At 35.6% G+C, this 17,217-nt stretch overlaps 1 protein-coding gene across 1 annotated transcript in view; it reads right to left on the bottom strand.

Moving 5' to 3' along the window:
- LOC123532722 (dynein axonemal heavy chain 8-like) overlaps positions 1–17,217 on the bottom strand; it is a 330,542-nt gene that overhangs the window by 51,644 nt on the left and 261,681 nt on the right. The window contains exons 74-76 of the mRNA XM_053518182.1: positions 12,533–12,637; positions 11,932–12,070; positions 11,576–11,690 (exon numbers count right to left, since the gene is read on the bottom strand). Coding sequence (XP_053374157.1) covers positions 11,576–11,690; positions 11,932–12,070; positions 12,533–12,637 — 359 coding nt within the window. The remainder of the gene's footprint in view (positions 1–11,575; positions 11,691–11,931; positions 12,071–12,532; positions 12,638–17,217) is intronic.

Raw genomic sequence — 17,217 nt, 5'->3', positions numbered from 1 at the left:
AAAGTATATTACTATATCTTAGTAAGTCTACGATTTTGTTTTCCCGCAGTATCTACCAAGGGTTGGAATGCTGAGGAACATATTGGAAACTTTATTTCGCCAGGTTATCGATTAACTACTTCTTATAATTTTCTTGTAAAAACCCAAGCGCTTAAGAGTATATAAAGTGGTAACTTCACATGTTGCTTATTACCATACGAATATGTAGGTCATTTATTGCAAAGTAAATTTGCGTTATATCTATACTGAGAGCGTGTTAATATGCTGTTAACAGAAAAATTTGAAGACTGATGAAAAACTTAAAAGTACAAATGTACAATGTATATTGAATTCTTGTTTACATAAATAATTTGTTGACAAATGCTTACCCACGGATCGTTTATTAGTTGTAGTCTGTTTATATATAAATACTAAATATACATGTTCTGCTAGAAACTGAAGTCAAACTGTATCATTAGTTTTCCCGTGAGAAACGGTCATGCAAATTTTCTTCGTTGACTGCACTAATTCTTTAGTGTTCTAAGACTGAATGTAAGCAGTTTTGAGCAAAACGGTTATAGAATTTTTGTTAACAGCAAACACTGTGTATATTCAGGTTTGTGTTTGGGACTTTTTAGGACCCCATTTCTCATCTGTTTAAAATGCTTCTATAATCATTAATGTCATTTCAGTTATAAAATAATTGAAATCTGCTACTTTTTACTGGAAATCTGCTCATAGCAGCCATTGTATTAGTCTGTAAATTTGTTCAACATGGAGATGGTTATAATGCAGCTTGAGCTTAATAGACTCATTCAGTATGTAAATGTTACAATTTAATTGCATATTAAATTGAGGACAATATAAAAAATGTCGAAATGAAATCATTATTTAAATCGATAAGTGCCATCAAACTTTAAAAGGTTACAGTGTGAAAATAATGAGAAGTTGTGGTTACTCAATGCGTAATCATTCATATAATTTTACTGTGTCTGAAAATAAAGGGTTCGTTACTATACAATGTATTGTGATTAAAAATGATTAATATACAGATGCCAGTTTTGATATAATGCATGTTCTTTAAGTTATTTGGTAATATTGGATCACATTTGTTTTCTAATTGGTAGTACAACTTAATTGGTAACAATGCTGTTGCTTATAGAAGTTTGTGGTTTTATAATAATATTTTCATATTCATAACATGATAATTTTATAAATCCAGTACATAATATAATAATGAGTTAACATGTTATTATCTTTCTTGAGTAAAGTATCTGTTTGGCTGTAAATCAAATGATTCAGAAATATTTTATGTATATAAAGGTCAAACATTGATAGTTTATATAACAAATTGTCAGTTTTTAAACCGACATGGATTTGAATAACTCACTTCTGGACAGCTACTATTACAATATGAACCTTTCATCAGGTCATTATAAGTTTGAAATTTATAACATATGGAGCATCTAGATAAACTACTGGTTATGAATAGGCTAATTAGTTAGCACTCAGATTGTTTTACTGTTGAGTGTGATACCTTGACAGAGATAAATCGGAATGCCTATCAGATTTACATCACGAAGGGTCCATTTGGTCTAGGGGAACTATTTTGTTCATTGTAATTAGAATACTTCTTCCCCTGGAATTTTTAATACAGCTCCCTTACAGAAGAAAAAGGCCTGCTGCGTACTCTTGCTGCGTACATACAGCGTATATGATGCGTACATGATGTGTACTGAAATCAAGGGCTTTAAATAGTACGCAGGATATACACCGCACATACACCGATAGTACGTTTGTAGTACACTTTTGACATGCAAATGAGCTCTGCCGCGTACTACTTGCTGCGTACATGCTGTGGACTACATAGTACACAGGATGTACGCTGGAGGAATTTAGTATGCGGGAAATAGTACGCAGCATGTACGCGGCACATACACTTTTCACATGCAAATGAGCCTGCGGTGTACTACCCCTGCGGCGTACATGCTGTGTACTCCTGGTCCGAGTCCTGCGGCGTACATGCTGTGTACTCCTGCTGCATACATGCTGTGTACTCTTGTGGGGAAACTGCTGTGATAATGTAAATTCCTTACCCCACCAACTTTCATATGCAAATGCTGATCATTTGGACAGAAAAAAAAACAGAAAAAAGATAAGTGACATGCATCAATAAGTATTTACCCTTACCAAAATAATGTAGATTGATGTTATCAAATAAATTAGTATGCTTTTCTTCATCCACTTTTCAATTAAATAAATCAATTTTTGTAGCATGTAATTTGGTAAACATTTGAAGAAAATGGCGTAACTGCATCAAGGGGAAACAACTTTAATGCAACTAAATATAAGTGTTATGATTTATTATAGACGATGTGTGCGTAGTATGTATTTATTTTGATTAAAATCCATCTGAGAACAATCTAGGACTGGAATTATATAAGCATCTATACACTTTTATGTCCGTAAAAAGTAGCGCACCAAAAAATTTTGGATTGATTTTTTCCATTGGGGCGAGCGCAATTGTCCAAAAACGTTCTGAAAATATACGAGCGGTAAATCCGATGAACAACTTTTTAATTTGGTGAGGCCTTAATGAGTTAACATAATGAGCATTAAAGCCTTTATAAAACATGATAGAATGGTGTTTTGCTTAGGAGTATTCAAATAACAGTGAGAGCTATTAATTCTTCTCATTTGGGCGCTGTTGAGGCATTATCTTGGTAATTATTTCATGTATTACAAAATGTAATGCAACGAAATTCAAATAAGGCTTTTCAATTATCCAAGTTAGAAAGCTCCAGGATTAATTCAAAATGAAAAAGAATATATTTTTACACTGCATGCAAGGTGCAGCTCAGAAATCACTAAGATGTAAGCTTCACAAATGAACATTGCAAATAGTTTGGCAAATTTTCATTGTTCAGAATACCGGTTATCTGAACTATTCTATGCTATTAAGATAAAAGTTACTCGGAAATCAAGTTGTTGCTTCCAAAAAAAAAAAAAATGTACAAATCCTTCCTGCATGAAGTGTACTTCAGACGTATACCTAAAAAAATTCAAAGTATAAACACCAAAAGAAAATGAACAAGTCCCTCCCGCGTATATGAAGTTTACTTCAGACTTTAACTTATAAGAAAGAAACTAAGTATAAATGCCAAAAGAAATTGTACAAGTCTTTCCCGCGTATATGAAGTGTACTGCACAAATTTCAAAGTATCTGCGGTGTACATGCAGTGTACTATTTTCTTGTACAAGTCCCTCCTGCCTACATGCAGTGTACTCCTTAAATTTTCAGAGTCTGTGCTGCGTACTTGAAGTGTACTAGTGACCTCCTGCGTACATGCTGTGTACTCGTCGAAATAGCACGCGGCATGTACGCGGCATGCGGTGTATGTAAAATGTACTCCTCTGGCGTACTACTGTGTTCGCGGCATATACACAGCAAATACGCAGCATGTACGCCACAGAGGCTTGCTTCTGTAAGGGAGATGTTAATTGAGATATTCAGGATTTGGACTGAGTAATTTTGATATACATTTAGTATAAATTTACATTCAGTAAATTTAGATATACTATTATCCCGGCATTGAAATTTGGGGGATAAATTTATAAAGTAAATTTATTGTGGCGGAAAATTCTGACAGCTGGGGATCATTTTGTTAAATAAATATCCTAGCAATTACTTGGCCGGGTGGTTTGTCTTACTTAGGTGGAATATTGTTCGATCTGGTGAAGTTGCTGGAGTACATTTCAAATTTAGTTTTTTCTGTGAGCACTGGGTTTTGCCCACAAGCTGTTGCTAGGCTTGGTATCTCCTATGTGTCTCTTTGGCATTGTAAATTTCCTTTCGATAGGACCGAATATTGATATAGTGTTCGCAGAAAAATGCTAGTGTCTGTGTCGTATTGTATGGCAGAAATATTGGTAAATTATTGTACGTGTATTGTACACGGCTGAAATATTGCTAAATTATTTATGTGTTTTGTACACGGCAAACATATTGCTAGTCCGTATTGTGCACAGCTGAAATATTGCTAAATTATTTACGTGTATTGTACACGGCAAAAATATTGCTAGTCCGTATGGTGCACAGCTGAAATATTGCTAAATTATTTACGTGTATTGTACACGGCAGATATATTGCTAGTCCGTAGTGTGCACGGCAGAAGTATTGCTAATTTATTATACGTGTATTGTGTACGGCAGAAATATTGCTAATTTATTATACGTGTATTGTATATTGTATTGCTAGTCCATATTTTGCAAGGTAGAAATGTTGCTAAATCAGTGTACTTTTGTTGTATTGCTAGTCCATATTGTATGGCTGAAATGGGTGTGAAATTATGGTACGTATATTGTACATGACAAAGTGCAGTGTAAACGGCAGAAATATAGCTATTGTCCGGATAGATATATATATAGCGCCGCAGAAATTTTGCGTAAAGTTTATTCAAGTGTGCAGGCATGATTGGTCCTCAGTTGTTAGAATTTTCATTACATTGTCTTTCCTGGGTCATTTTATGTGACAAAATTCAGGCTTACATTTAGACAGAAAGATGCGGCCACATATTATCCAAACTTATTAAATTGTCAATGAATAATTTGCATAACTTGAAGTGATATTGAATCACCAATTTGTAAATGAAATATTTGTCAGTGTTTGAGAAATTAAAAGGAAGTGTATTTCAGAATTTGTGTTTTATTATTTTTCTTATGATTCATAATTCTGGTCCTTAAATAATTAAAAGGGGCATAATTCTATCAAAATTCAAAGCTTCATGGGGATTGTTTCTCCTTGTGTGACTTTGATAGTAAATAATTATTTTAAGTTTCAAATCAGTCAAATCTTTTAGCAGCTAGCTAGCAATATTTATGAAAGGCAAATATATTTACTTCCTAGGTACTCGCTGTATCAACTTTTTCTTCAACCTATATTTGTTACTTTACAAGATCAGAACAAAATTTTGTTCTCCAACAGACATTAATGTCAGCTTGCAGGTTTTGACAATGACCACACAACACTGACAGGTCAATGAATGGTTTATCCAAATTATAACAAATATGTACTGCAATGCTTTCACACATAAACAAATCACACAGTTTGCTTTAGCAGTTACTTGAAAATCTGTAAATTAGACTGCAAAAAAACTGGTACTGATCATCAGGGCTTCGGAAATTTGCCGGTTTGTCGGTTTTGGACCGATTTTTGACTTTTCAGACCGATTCGTGAAGTGAAAAAACGAAAAAAATCGGTCCCGTAAAAATGGAGAAAAGTATAAATTTCGGTCTGATATCTCAATACACGATCACCTGCCAAGTAGGAAATTGTTGGTCGCACCTTCAGATAATCAGTAAACGTGTCAATCGGTCTGATTGTCACTTTGATAATCGGTCGGTAATTAGCGCGTGACGCAATCAGTGCTCACGCGGCACATCCTTTAATGTAGCAGACAGCCGACTGCGGTGTATTAAACATTTTTGACTGGTTTCCTAACGTTTCTGACTGGATCCAAATCATTTCGACGGGGATCCACTTCTTTTATTTAGAATCCGCCAGATGGTTTATTTCAAAAGGCTATGTTTGATCACGGTAACAACAAATGGTCGCTGCATTTAATCAAAGAGCTATAATTGTACATTATAGGTCTTTGATTTAATGAGACATCACACGGAAAACCGATAAAAATAATTTTTATAATTACTTGATTTGAAAAAATTACATGATTCATTTGTTGGGGCTCCAGTTGAAAAAATGCAGAAAATCGTCTTTGCAACCCGACTTTACAAAGAAGAAAAAAATGGACGGGCAACCACGAATGATAAAGAAAACCGGAGTGGCACTGTTTATCAAATCGGTCTTTTAAAAAACGTTTCAAAATGAAATTTTGTTTACATCAGAAGAGAACATAAAACTTTATAAAATTTAGTTGCTTATTGAAGTACAGCGTAAGTGAAATGAAATATCCGTGGCCAACCCGCCTGACGTTTTGGTACTATACATGCGGGGAATTCGATCTCAGCGTTCAAATAACGTACACATTCGGTCTGCGGCAGAGTATTCTTTAAATACTGAGGCTGTTTAGCAGAGAATATGTGTCGTGTAACTCACTTTGACGCATTGTATTTTATAGAATTCCGTCAAAGAATGAGGAAACATCACAAAGTATCTGCCGTGTATACGGTATCGAAGTCACGTGCGTTGGCTTTTAGACTAGTTAAGCACACGGTGTCAATGCCTCGTATTATCTCGGAAAAACATCGAAATTTAAACAAATTAACGATCACACATAGCACTGAATAACTGTCTTCATTGTATGGTAACACGCGGTGACTGGTAACTCAGTTTTAATGCATGACATGCTTATTTCTTTACCCTCCCACGTTTTACAAAATATGTAATATTGGGAATGCGGTGGGTGGGGTAGCGCCGATGTCAGGATTTTCGTTTCGGACCGATTGAGTTATCAAAATTTCCGGAGCCCTGCTGATCATTCCTCTGAAGTTTCATTGAAATCTGTCCAGCAGTTTGACCTGTGAAAGCCGGACAAGGTTTTTTTATTATTTTTTTTTTTAGCTCTAGTGGCCATTTTGTGCAGTGAAGCAGAAAGTGGCAGTGATATGCACAACTAGGGTTGGTACTGATCACTCCTGTGAAGTTTCGACAAAATCCAGCCAGCAGTTTGACCTGTGAAAGAAGGACAAGATTTTTCTATTTTTAGCTCTGGCGGCTATTTTGTGCAGCAAAGCGGAACATGCCGGCGATATGCATAACTAGGGTTGGTACTAATCACTTCTGTGAAGTTTCTTAGAAATCCAGCTAGCAGTTTGACCTGTGAAAGCTGGACAAGATTTTTCTATTTTTAGCTCTGGTGTCCATTTCGTGCAGCAAATTGGAACGCGCTGGTGATATGCATAACTAGGCTTGGTACTGATCACTACTGTGAAGTTTTTTCGAAATCCAGCTAGCAGTCTGACCTGTGAAAGCTAGACAAGATTTTTGTATTTTTAGCTCTGGCAGCCATTTTATGCAGCGAAGCGGAACGTGTCGGCCATATGCACAACTAGGCTTGGTACTGATCACTCCTGTGAAGTTTCGACAAAATCCAGCCAGCAGTTTGACCTGTGAAAGACATGACAAGATTTTTCTATTTTTAGCTCTGGCGGCCATTTTGTGCAGCAAAGTGGAATGTGCCGCCGATATGCATAACTAGGGTTGGTACTAATCACTTCTGTGAAGTTTCATAGAAATCCAGCCAGCAGTTTGGCCTGTGAAAGCTGGACAAGATTTTTCTATTTTTAGCTCTGGCGGCAGTTTTGTGCAGCGAATTGGAACGTGCTGGTGATAGGCATACGCCTCAGTCACAATCAAATGCATACTTTTTAGGTGCTCCATGTTATACACCCAAATTTAAAAGTGCATGTTTATATATTCTGTCTTCAGCACTTCAGGAGTTACATATCACTACCCAGTTGCAGGTAAAACTACTATCAGGTAGCTGATGTACATATAAAAATTCAGCGTTATATTGTTTCACCTTAAAAAATGTGCTTTTTGTCTTTTCATTTTAATTAAACCTGAACCAGCAGACCTTTTTGTGCTGTTTGTTTACAGGAAGATTCGTCTTCTTTTCAGCTGAAAAGTTATTTCAACTGTCCATGTCCCCCACATCAGAAGATATGTACTGAAGACTGACATGACCGTTTTGTTAAATCTTTTGCCTTTTTGCTCTTCCTCATATCAGATATGTGATTTCATTATGAAATAATTCTTTTTTTTACTGTCTTATTTGTCTCTGTGTGAACTTAGTCTACCTTCTTCGAAAATAAGCATCCTTTCAGTGGAATTTCTTATCTCCTCAAATTTGACTCTGAACAGACAATGATTAAATGTGCAATTTTTTGTCCTGTCCGTAGACACCTATTTTCTTTGTGAAGGATACAATATTAGAGTTTAATCACTGTTGGTATGAAGCTGCTAGGATAGTGTCTAAGTTGATAAACATTAGACTGAATTAAACTGGGTTAAATAGATATAACTAGTTGTTGAATTGCAAAATGTCTTGTCCGTAGACACATGTCTTGTCCGTAGACACTAAAGAAACGAAGGTTTTTTGACAAATATCATTTATAAACCATACTGGAGCTAGTATCAAGTTTCAATGATACACCACACTTAATGTTTATACAAATATAGAATAAATATATTTCTAATGAAACTTACTCTTCCAAATGCAAAATGTAACCCATTTATTCTTGTGTGTACAATCTGAATCTGAGAATACAATGGATATAGATATGTTTAATCTTATACATGACTTATATAAATGTTAAAAGCTATCAAAAAGGGAATAATACATTTCTTACTAACCCTCCCTTTGTTATGGCTAAAACAAGGCACGCAATGAGGGTGTCTACGGACAAGACATTATGCAATACTATTCAATATATTTCTGTTTTCAATAAAAACCAGCACTGGACCTTAGAAATATATCAAGAGTTCTTTGAATAAATTAAGAGACTCTGAATGCAAAAAAAAACCCAATCTTTTACAAGTTAGTAGTAAACAGAAAGAATGAGAAGAAAGAAGCAAAATCATTTGACATTTGGTCATATTCTAGTGGAGTATGGATCTACTGTTAGACATGGTGTGGGCTGTCCACTTTCAACTTAAACATTTTGTTATAATCCACTCAAGATGGCATATTACTGTGCTCTTCAGGGCCAAGATATATTGGTGATTGGTTTTCTAGATTTCATTCTATTCATTTGCCTATCAACTTTTATTCTGTAACTGACTGAAATCACATAAAATTGAAGCGGTTTACAAGCAATTTACTACGTGATTACCATTGTCTCCTTGCAGCTTTCTCCCTTTCAAAAATGAGAGCTATTTAGATTTTTTTTTTTTGGGGGGGGGGGGGGGGGGGGTTTAATGCCCTTTTTCAACAGAATTTCAGTTATGTAACTTAACAATTGTTAATTGATTCTGTACTGTACAAACATGTTCTCTGCAAGTAACTGCCAACTTCCCCACATGCATCAGAGATCAGAGGCAGAGGTCTAGAATTTTGAAATCATAGTTTGATTTACGATTGGAGTTACTAACATTTGTTCCAGTATTTTTCCAAGAAAATAATATTAATATCTATAGGTGATAACATGAAAAAAGAAGTAAATGTGATAAAAAGATAATTAAAAAAACTTTGTCTCCGGTCATACTATCTTATATAATGGAAAAAGGTCAATATTAATCAAAAATATTACTGGCTAGGAAAAGAGAATGTATCTTGGGAATTTTAAGAAAAAAGCATAAAATGTAAGTCATTAGCTGACTCAAAACTAAGTGATAAAAACTTATCACAGTGAACATTTAATTATTCTGTAAACAGGTTAAAATTCACAGGAATTTTATTTTGCAGACTACTTAAAATATTAGTATGAGTTATGGATCTCACAGAATAAATGTTGTATGAGTATTTTACAACATACAGCTGTTTAAGCAGTCAGCAAGGGAGTTCGTTTCATTAGTTTTCCATTTAAGACACAGTTGTAATCTTTTTAAGATGTTGTTCTCAGCTATAAGTTTAACAAGTTCTTCCTACTTTTTTAATGTTTCTACTTTAATGAACATGTTTAGATGAACCCATAGAGTTCTTCATGTTAAACTTTGTGTTTGTACTTTTTTACCATTTCTTGATTGATATGGTTGATAACAGCATGTAAATAATTTGCCTCAACAAAGTCTAGTCAGGTGGTTTCTTCCACCATCCAATTTCAGGAAGATTGTGGTTTATTTTGTTTAGTTAAGGTTAAAAGTTATTACAGATAAATAAACATAGTCTAAATGGTGTACATAGCAGGCTGCAAGGTCAGTTCTTAAGCCCATTAAATGCATGAGCATTGATCAGAAACATTATTACTCTATCTGTCTTTTAGACAGAAATTATGGTCAAATGTCTTGTCCGTAGACACAAGGTTGAAGGAGATTTTTAACAGCCTATTTCAGTGAGGATCCTTCCAAGTATCATTATTTTTAGTATAATAGTGAAATATGAAAACAATTAGTCCTAATTTATGTAAGCAATAGCACAGAACTTGTCACATAATGACATTTTGATTTAGTCACAGTTGTTCAAACCCTTCAATTATTCGAAGACACATTCCGAAGACCGTCAATCATACTTCTTTTCTTAAATTTGTTTGTTATTTACTTGTTCTTGATCATTTTAAACATAAAAAGTTCAAAAGAACTAAAAGACTGTCTTCTAAAACCTATGTAGAAAGCACTTGGCGATGATGTCTTGTCCGTAGACTTTTTGGGTAAATTTCGGCTTTAATTTTAAAATTGCGATATCTCTGCCAAACATAGTCGTAATCACAAAAATGAGATCATTATTTAAAGAGAAATGACCGAATTTTTAGAAAATAACATATTTGAGTTGAATAAATGCATTTCAAAAGGTATGCAAAAACTGAAAGCAAGTAGAAAACAAAAAGTTCTAGAATTTTGAACTTCAAAAGAAGATAATAACTACAAATCTTTGTGTAATTTATTAGTTTTTTGGGTTTTCTACATTACTTTTATGTACCTTATCATGTGGTAACAATTTTGTTGGGTCGCAAAGAGTTATTTGAATAAAACAGTCCTTTAAAAATGGTCCTGTCTGTTTTATTTTTTCCCTGAAGATTCATCTTTATATCGAAAAAAAAATATTGTCGAACTATCAGACAGTGACAACTACCATTGTTTTTGTAGAACCAAGGTATATGGTAAATTAACATTTCAAAATAAAAGAGTTTTACAAACTTTTATTTTTGACCCCAAGCGAAACAAAAAAATGCATTTGATTGTGACTGAGGCGATAACTAGGCTTGGTACTGATCACTCCTGTGAAGTTCTTTCGAAATCCAGCTAGCAGTTTGACCTGTGAAAACCGGACAAGATTTTTCTATTTTTAGCTCTGGCAGCAATTTTGTGCAACAAAGCGGAACGTGCCAGCGATACGCAAAATTAGGGTTGGTACTGATCACTCCTGTGAAGTTTCATTCAAATGCAGTTTGACCTGTGAAACCCGGACAAGATTTTTCTATTTTTAGCTCAGGTGGCCATTTTGTGTAGCGAAGCAGAATGTGCCGGCAATATGCACAACTAGGGTTGGAACTGATCACTCCTGAGAAGTTTCATAGAAATCCAGCCAGCAGTTTGACCTGTGCAAGCTGGACAAGCTTAATGTGGTCGGAAGGACAAACGGACGGCAAAGGCAAAACCATTATGTCTCCCCCATAAAAAGGTCTGTATTAATATCCACACACAAGACGCACTGCAGAAGTCAACTAGATACAAGGGCAACACCTTACCATAGATACCCAAAGTAAAATATGCACCTTTTTGACCCTCTGAACCACGCCTTAAACAAGTGTTCATATTATTCACAGGTTTAGACGATTTTCCTCTGGACTGACCCAAGAAGTTTTTTACCAAAGTCTGTAGGCTTGAACTGTGGTTGCACATTTTATACAGGTGTGCATTATACAATAGTGTTTACAGTATTTACTTTGAAGCACAAACAAGACTTAGTGTTTCCATTACCTTGCCATTGAGGTATCAAATATTCCGAGGAACTGTGGAAGTGAGATCTGGTACATCCTATTCACAATGGTCATGTCACAAATCAGGAAATACAGGATACTACCTCTCGAGGCCACTAAAATAAAACATACACATTATTTTGATTTAGTCAAGCAAAGAGCTTACAGCATGTAGCAAACATATTTTCATTGGCTACTGGCATTCTCTAGTTCTAATTCAAGTATGAAATGTATACCAAAATATAAATTACTGTAATTGAGTAAAAGCTGAATACCCTCTGAAATTAGAACTACAGACAGTATGACTGCCTCAACATTTTTATAGTCTTTTACTCACAACCAGAAGAATGAGACTACCTGGTCTAAATTCCTCTCGAGCTTCATTAATCTTGATTTCAGTTTCTGCCGCTACTGTCAACTTCTCACTGACTTCTGCTGCAGTCACTTTGGTCACACCTAGCACTGTTATCAGTGATTCATCATCCACTAAAGAGCCCTGAGACAGAAAACAGAAATGTACATGAGCATGGTATATCATTTAGGCAGCCCTCCACAGTATCTGCTTTTCAAATGACTTTACCTGTTAACAGTCCCACTAGCGCTACAACAAAGGACGAAATGCTTTACAACTAGTGAAAGAACCAAGCCACCCTAAAATCACCCTTTAAGAACTTTGGTACAATCACCTTTCAACAATCTCTTACAAAACAAATATATAAGCCTTGTTTTGCAAGACATAAGTGAAGTAAGGGCAAGTGATCAAAGACCCTCCATCTCTTGACCATCATGGTTCATATTTTCTTTAAATTTAACATTCTCAAGATGTCCAATCAAAATTTCTTCCAATATTTCTTTCTCCTTATCTCTCAGTATTTCAAAAACTTCTAATGAACTTTTATAAAAAGAGTTATTCATGGCCATAGATTAAACACCACCGAACAATACTGATATGGTTTACCTTTGTACTCGTCAATTTGAAGAGTAGATTATCTTCAAGTTCCTTCATCTTGCGTTTGTTTGCTGTGACATCCTCCATCAACTTAACACGTTCTGCTTCTAATTCCTGCATAAGCATGATTAATAAAAGATACCAAATGAGTGTAGTTTCAGAACAGAGTTTTTGTAACTTGTTGAATAGAAGAGGGTCACGATGACCCTGGATCGCTCACCTGAGTAATATGAGCTACATGTTTCAAATGTCAAACTGATGATAAAATATTAAGAAAGTGAGTAGGTCACATTCATGGTCAATGAAATTCAGTTTTACGATTTGTGTGCAAAACTGTGTATGTCATCAAAATTTCAAGGCTGTATCTTAAAAAAACAAGAAAGTAGATCAGTAGGTCAAGGTCACAGTCAAGTGACATCATATTACTTGGGGTCATCAGGTAATTATAATTAAACAGTCTTGGAAACAGGATCAGATGATTTTTTAAGTATTTTTCCTATATAACTCACATAATAACTAAAGTGACTCTAGGGCGGGGCCTCTTTTAACCCCAGGGGCATAATTTGAACAATTTTGGTAGAGGACTACTAGACAATGCATCATACCAAATATCAAAAGCCTAGGTCGTATGGTTTCAGACAAGAAGATTTTTAAAGTGTTTTCCTATATAAGTCTATATGAAACTTGGGACCCCCAGGGCAGGGCCTCTTTTCATCCAAGAGGTACAATTTGAACAATTTTGGTTGAGGACCATAACACAATGCTACAAACCAAATATCAAAGGTCTAAGTGTTGTGGTTTCAGACAAGAAGATTTTTAAACTTTTTTTCCTATATAAGTCTATGTCAAACTTGGGACCCCCCGGGGCGGGGCCACATTTGACCCTAGGGGGATAATTTGAATAATCTTGGTAGAGGACCACTTGATGATGCTACATACCAAATATCAAAGCCCTAGGCCATGTGGTTTTGTACAAGAAGGTTTTTTAAGTTTTCCCTATATAAGTCTATATAAACCATGTGACCCCCGGGGTGGGGGCCATATTTGACCCTAGGGGGATAATTTGAACAATTTTGGTAGAGGACCACTAGATGATGCTACACACCAGATATCAAAGCCCTAGGCCCTGTGGTTTTGGACAAGAAGATTTTTAAAGTTTTTCCTTTCGGTTGCCATGGCAACCAGAGTTCTGCATGGAATTCAATTCTTTGAACAATTTTGAAAGGGGGCCACCCAAGGATCATTGCTGTGAAGTTTGGTGTCATTCTGCCTAGTGGTTTTCAAGAAGAAATTATTTTTAGAAATTGTTGACGGACGACAGACATCAAGCGGTCACAATAGCTCACCTTGTCACTTCGTGACAGGTGAGCTAAAAATGGTATATGAGCCTCTGATTGTCCATACCTACCCATAAAGCAACCAACAGGTGGATTTGAGAGTGATTAAAATAAGCTTCAAGCTTTCTTAACAGTCAACAAGGATGCTAACAATATGACTTAAAAACCCAATCAGGAAATATTTGGTTGAATTCACAATAAATTACTCCACTCTTTACCAGTTGTTACTATCTGTCTACCTGGTATTTAATATGTTTGTATTACAATAATTTACACTGTATTATCACAAAAAACTTTGTTCACCATAACATTTCTATTCATTTATTTTATTTGGGTTTTACGGCGCACCAACACAGTATAGGTTATATGGTGCCAAACAGGACTGAAAATTGTGGTTTCACATCTCATTTACATCAAAATAAAAACATGAGGTATGGAATCAAAATTTGCATACCTGCTGGAATCACAGAGTTACATCAAAACCAAGTGTTAAGACCCTATTAGTCGCCTCTTACGATCATGCAAGGGTAAGGCAGTGGTTCCAATTCTTTTCATATACAGATCGTCCCAGAACCACATGGGGCCCCATAACATTTCTAAGTACCTACATAAAGCTAGCCTATAGTTTTATATTTGGTGATGCTGCCATTCTTATTTACCACTGGCATAATTTTCATGATGATGTAATGCACACATGAGGAGCACCAACATGACAAAACCACAAACTAGCAGGCCAATAACACAAAACAAGAGCACCGCCTTGCGGGTGCTGACGCTCATCTGATTTTTTTTGTGTAATAGAAATATTGTCCTACCCATGATTTTCTAAGTCTAAAAAGGGCCATCATTCTTGCAAAAAGCAGGATAGAGTTATGTTTCTTGATTACAGTTCCATTATGAGGTAAAACTGTTTGCAAGTTTTAAAGCACATGCTATTGATAGTTTATATGGAGAAACTTGACGTTAAACAAATATCAAAGCCAGCAGGGTAAAGAAGTTTTTAAGTCCCAAAAGGCTAATAAACATTGCAACACAGGGTGGGATATGTTGCTGCTACAGGGGTAATTGCATTTTGGTAGAACCACAGTGTGCTACAAGTTCAAAGCCATAGCCTTGATGTTTACAAGAAATAAATTTCCTAACGTCCATAACCAGAAGATCTGGAATTATTCTAAGCCAAAAAGGGGCCACAAATCTTGCGAATGTGCACGCAGGACAAGAGTTATTTTGATTTGCACACACATGCGGTCAACTCATTGTATGGTGAACAGGTTGAAGTCTAAAAATGAATAGCTCTGATAGTCTACGATAATAAAGCAACCAACATATAATATTAAAAAAACTTAGCTTTCTAACAGTCAAAAGGTGCTAATAAATACTTGCAAAAACCCAAGATGGTTGTTAATATTATCCTCTTAATGTTACATCGGTCTACCGGGATTATATGTTTGAACAATATTACACTGTTTTCAAAGTCAATAAGCATTTGATATTTAATAAAGTTTTGACCTAACACATAAAATGTAACAATGAAATTGATTTTCTAATTCATTACATCAAAATAAAACAGCAGATGGATAATGTTCTACTGCTATACAGGTTAGCATAAAACGTGTTAACAAGTATTCAGTTTTCGAAGCAATAGCATGTTGAATATTTTATATAAAGCCGAACCAACCATAACATTTAATACCTACAAAAGCTAGCAAGATAGCGACCCCGCATCATTACCACGCTCATAGATGAAATGACAATAACCACATACAAAAACAGAACTGAGCCAATAACACAAAAATGCATCTGTCATATCACCTCCCTAATTTGTCATGTTACAGCATTGCCAAATCGACAAATAAGGGCATCAATATGACATAAAATTATATTGCACCAACATAACAGAATGGCAAAATAGCGTGCTAATAAGATCAATAAACTTGAAGATGCTTTTGTAGAAAAGTGCATGTCTCCCCAAAGCATAGTTGTAATAGGCAAAAGTCAATCATGGACAGGAGAGAAAATCAAAGAGACACTGATGATTGGCTTAGTGACATAAATACGATAGGGATCATCTACTAAACATGTCCAATCATCCTATGAAGTTTCAATGGCCTGGGTCAAGTTCTCAACTTATGAATCGAAAACAGTTTTCCATGTTCAGGGCCTTGAGACTTTGACCTTCGATGGAATGACCCAAAAAACTATTGGAGTCATCTACTCTGCATGTCCAAACAACCTATGAAGTTTCAAGATTCTGGGTCAAGTGATTCTCAAGTTATGGATTGGCAACAGTTTTTCAATTCATGGTTCATACAGACCTTCCCAAAAAAAATTCAAGTAGTTTTCAAGGAGTTTTCAAGTAGTTTTCCTCTATTTTCAAGGACTAAAATGGGCGCAATGTCACTGTTGCTAAGACATGAATTAACCAATTTAAATCCAATTTAGGACAAAATTAAACAATGTAACACAAGATTTACCTTCAACACATCGCGGATAAATTACACAGTGTGAAAATTACTTGAAAGAGCATAAAACCCATAAAGTACAGTACCGTACCGTACTATCGCCGACTCCATGGCAGGCCATAATGGCGGTAACAGTTGTTGTTGTTTTCGTTGTTTTTTAGTTTATTTTGGTCCGTTTATAATGTTTGTCCGTTTTCACTTCACACCCGACGAATTTAAGGACTATTTGCCATCTTTTGTACGTTTTTTCCTAAATTCAAGTAGTTTTCAAGTAGTTTCTGACTGTTACAAAATTCAAGTAGTTTTCAAGGAGTAGGCATCAAATTCAAGGACTTTTCATGGCCTGTGCGAACCATGTTCATGTTCCGGCCCCTGTGACCTTGACCTTTGATGGAATGACCCCCCAAAACAAAAGAGGTTGTCTACTCCATAAGCCCTATCACCCTATGAAGTTTTAAGGTTTCTCTTGTAATTGATCAGAAACAAAGTGTGCAGATTCTGGCCCCTGTGACCTTGACCTTTAATGGAGTGACCCCAAAATCAATAGTAGTCATCTATTTGGCATGTCCAATCATCCTACAAAGTTTCAACATTCTGGGTTAAGTGGTTCTCATGTTATGGATCAGAAACAGATTTCTATGTTTAGGCCCATGACCTTGACCTTGGATGGAGTAACCCCAAAAACAATAGGGGTCGTCTACTCTATAAGTCCTACCACCCTATGCAGTTTGAAGGTTCTAGGTCAAATGGTTCTCAAGTTATTGACCGGAAATGAAGGGGGGGGGGGGGGGGGGGGGGGAGTCATAATTGTCGTATTGGCACCCTTCAAGCAACCACTATGAACAATGTATCTTTTTTCCCACTTATGTGTATTTCAGTTACAGATATTCTTTTC

This window comes from Mercenaria mercenaria, chromosome 11, assembly GCF_021730395.1.
Source record: "Mercenaria mercenaria strain notata chromosome 11, MADL_Memer_1, whole genome shotgun sequence".
Taxonomy (NCBI): Eukaryota; Metazoa; Mollusca; class Bivalvia; order Venerida; family Veneridae; genus Mercenaria; species Mercenaria mercenaria.
This window is presented reverse-complemented; position numbering and strand designations above follow the sequence as displayed.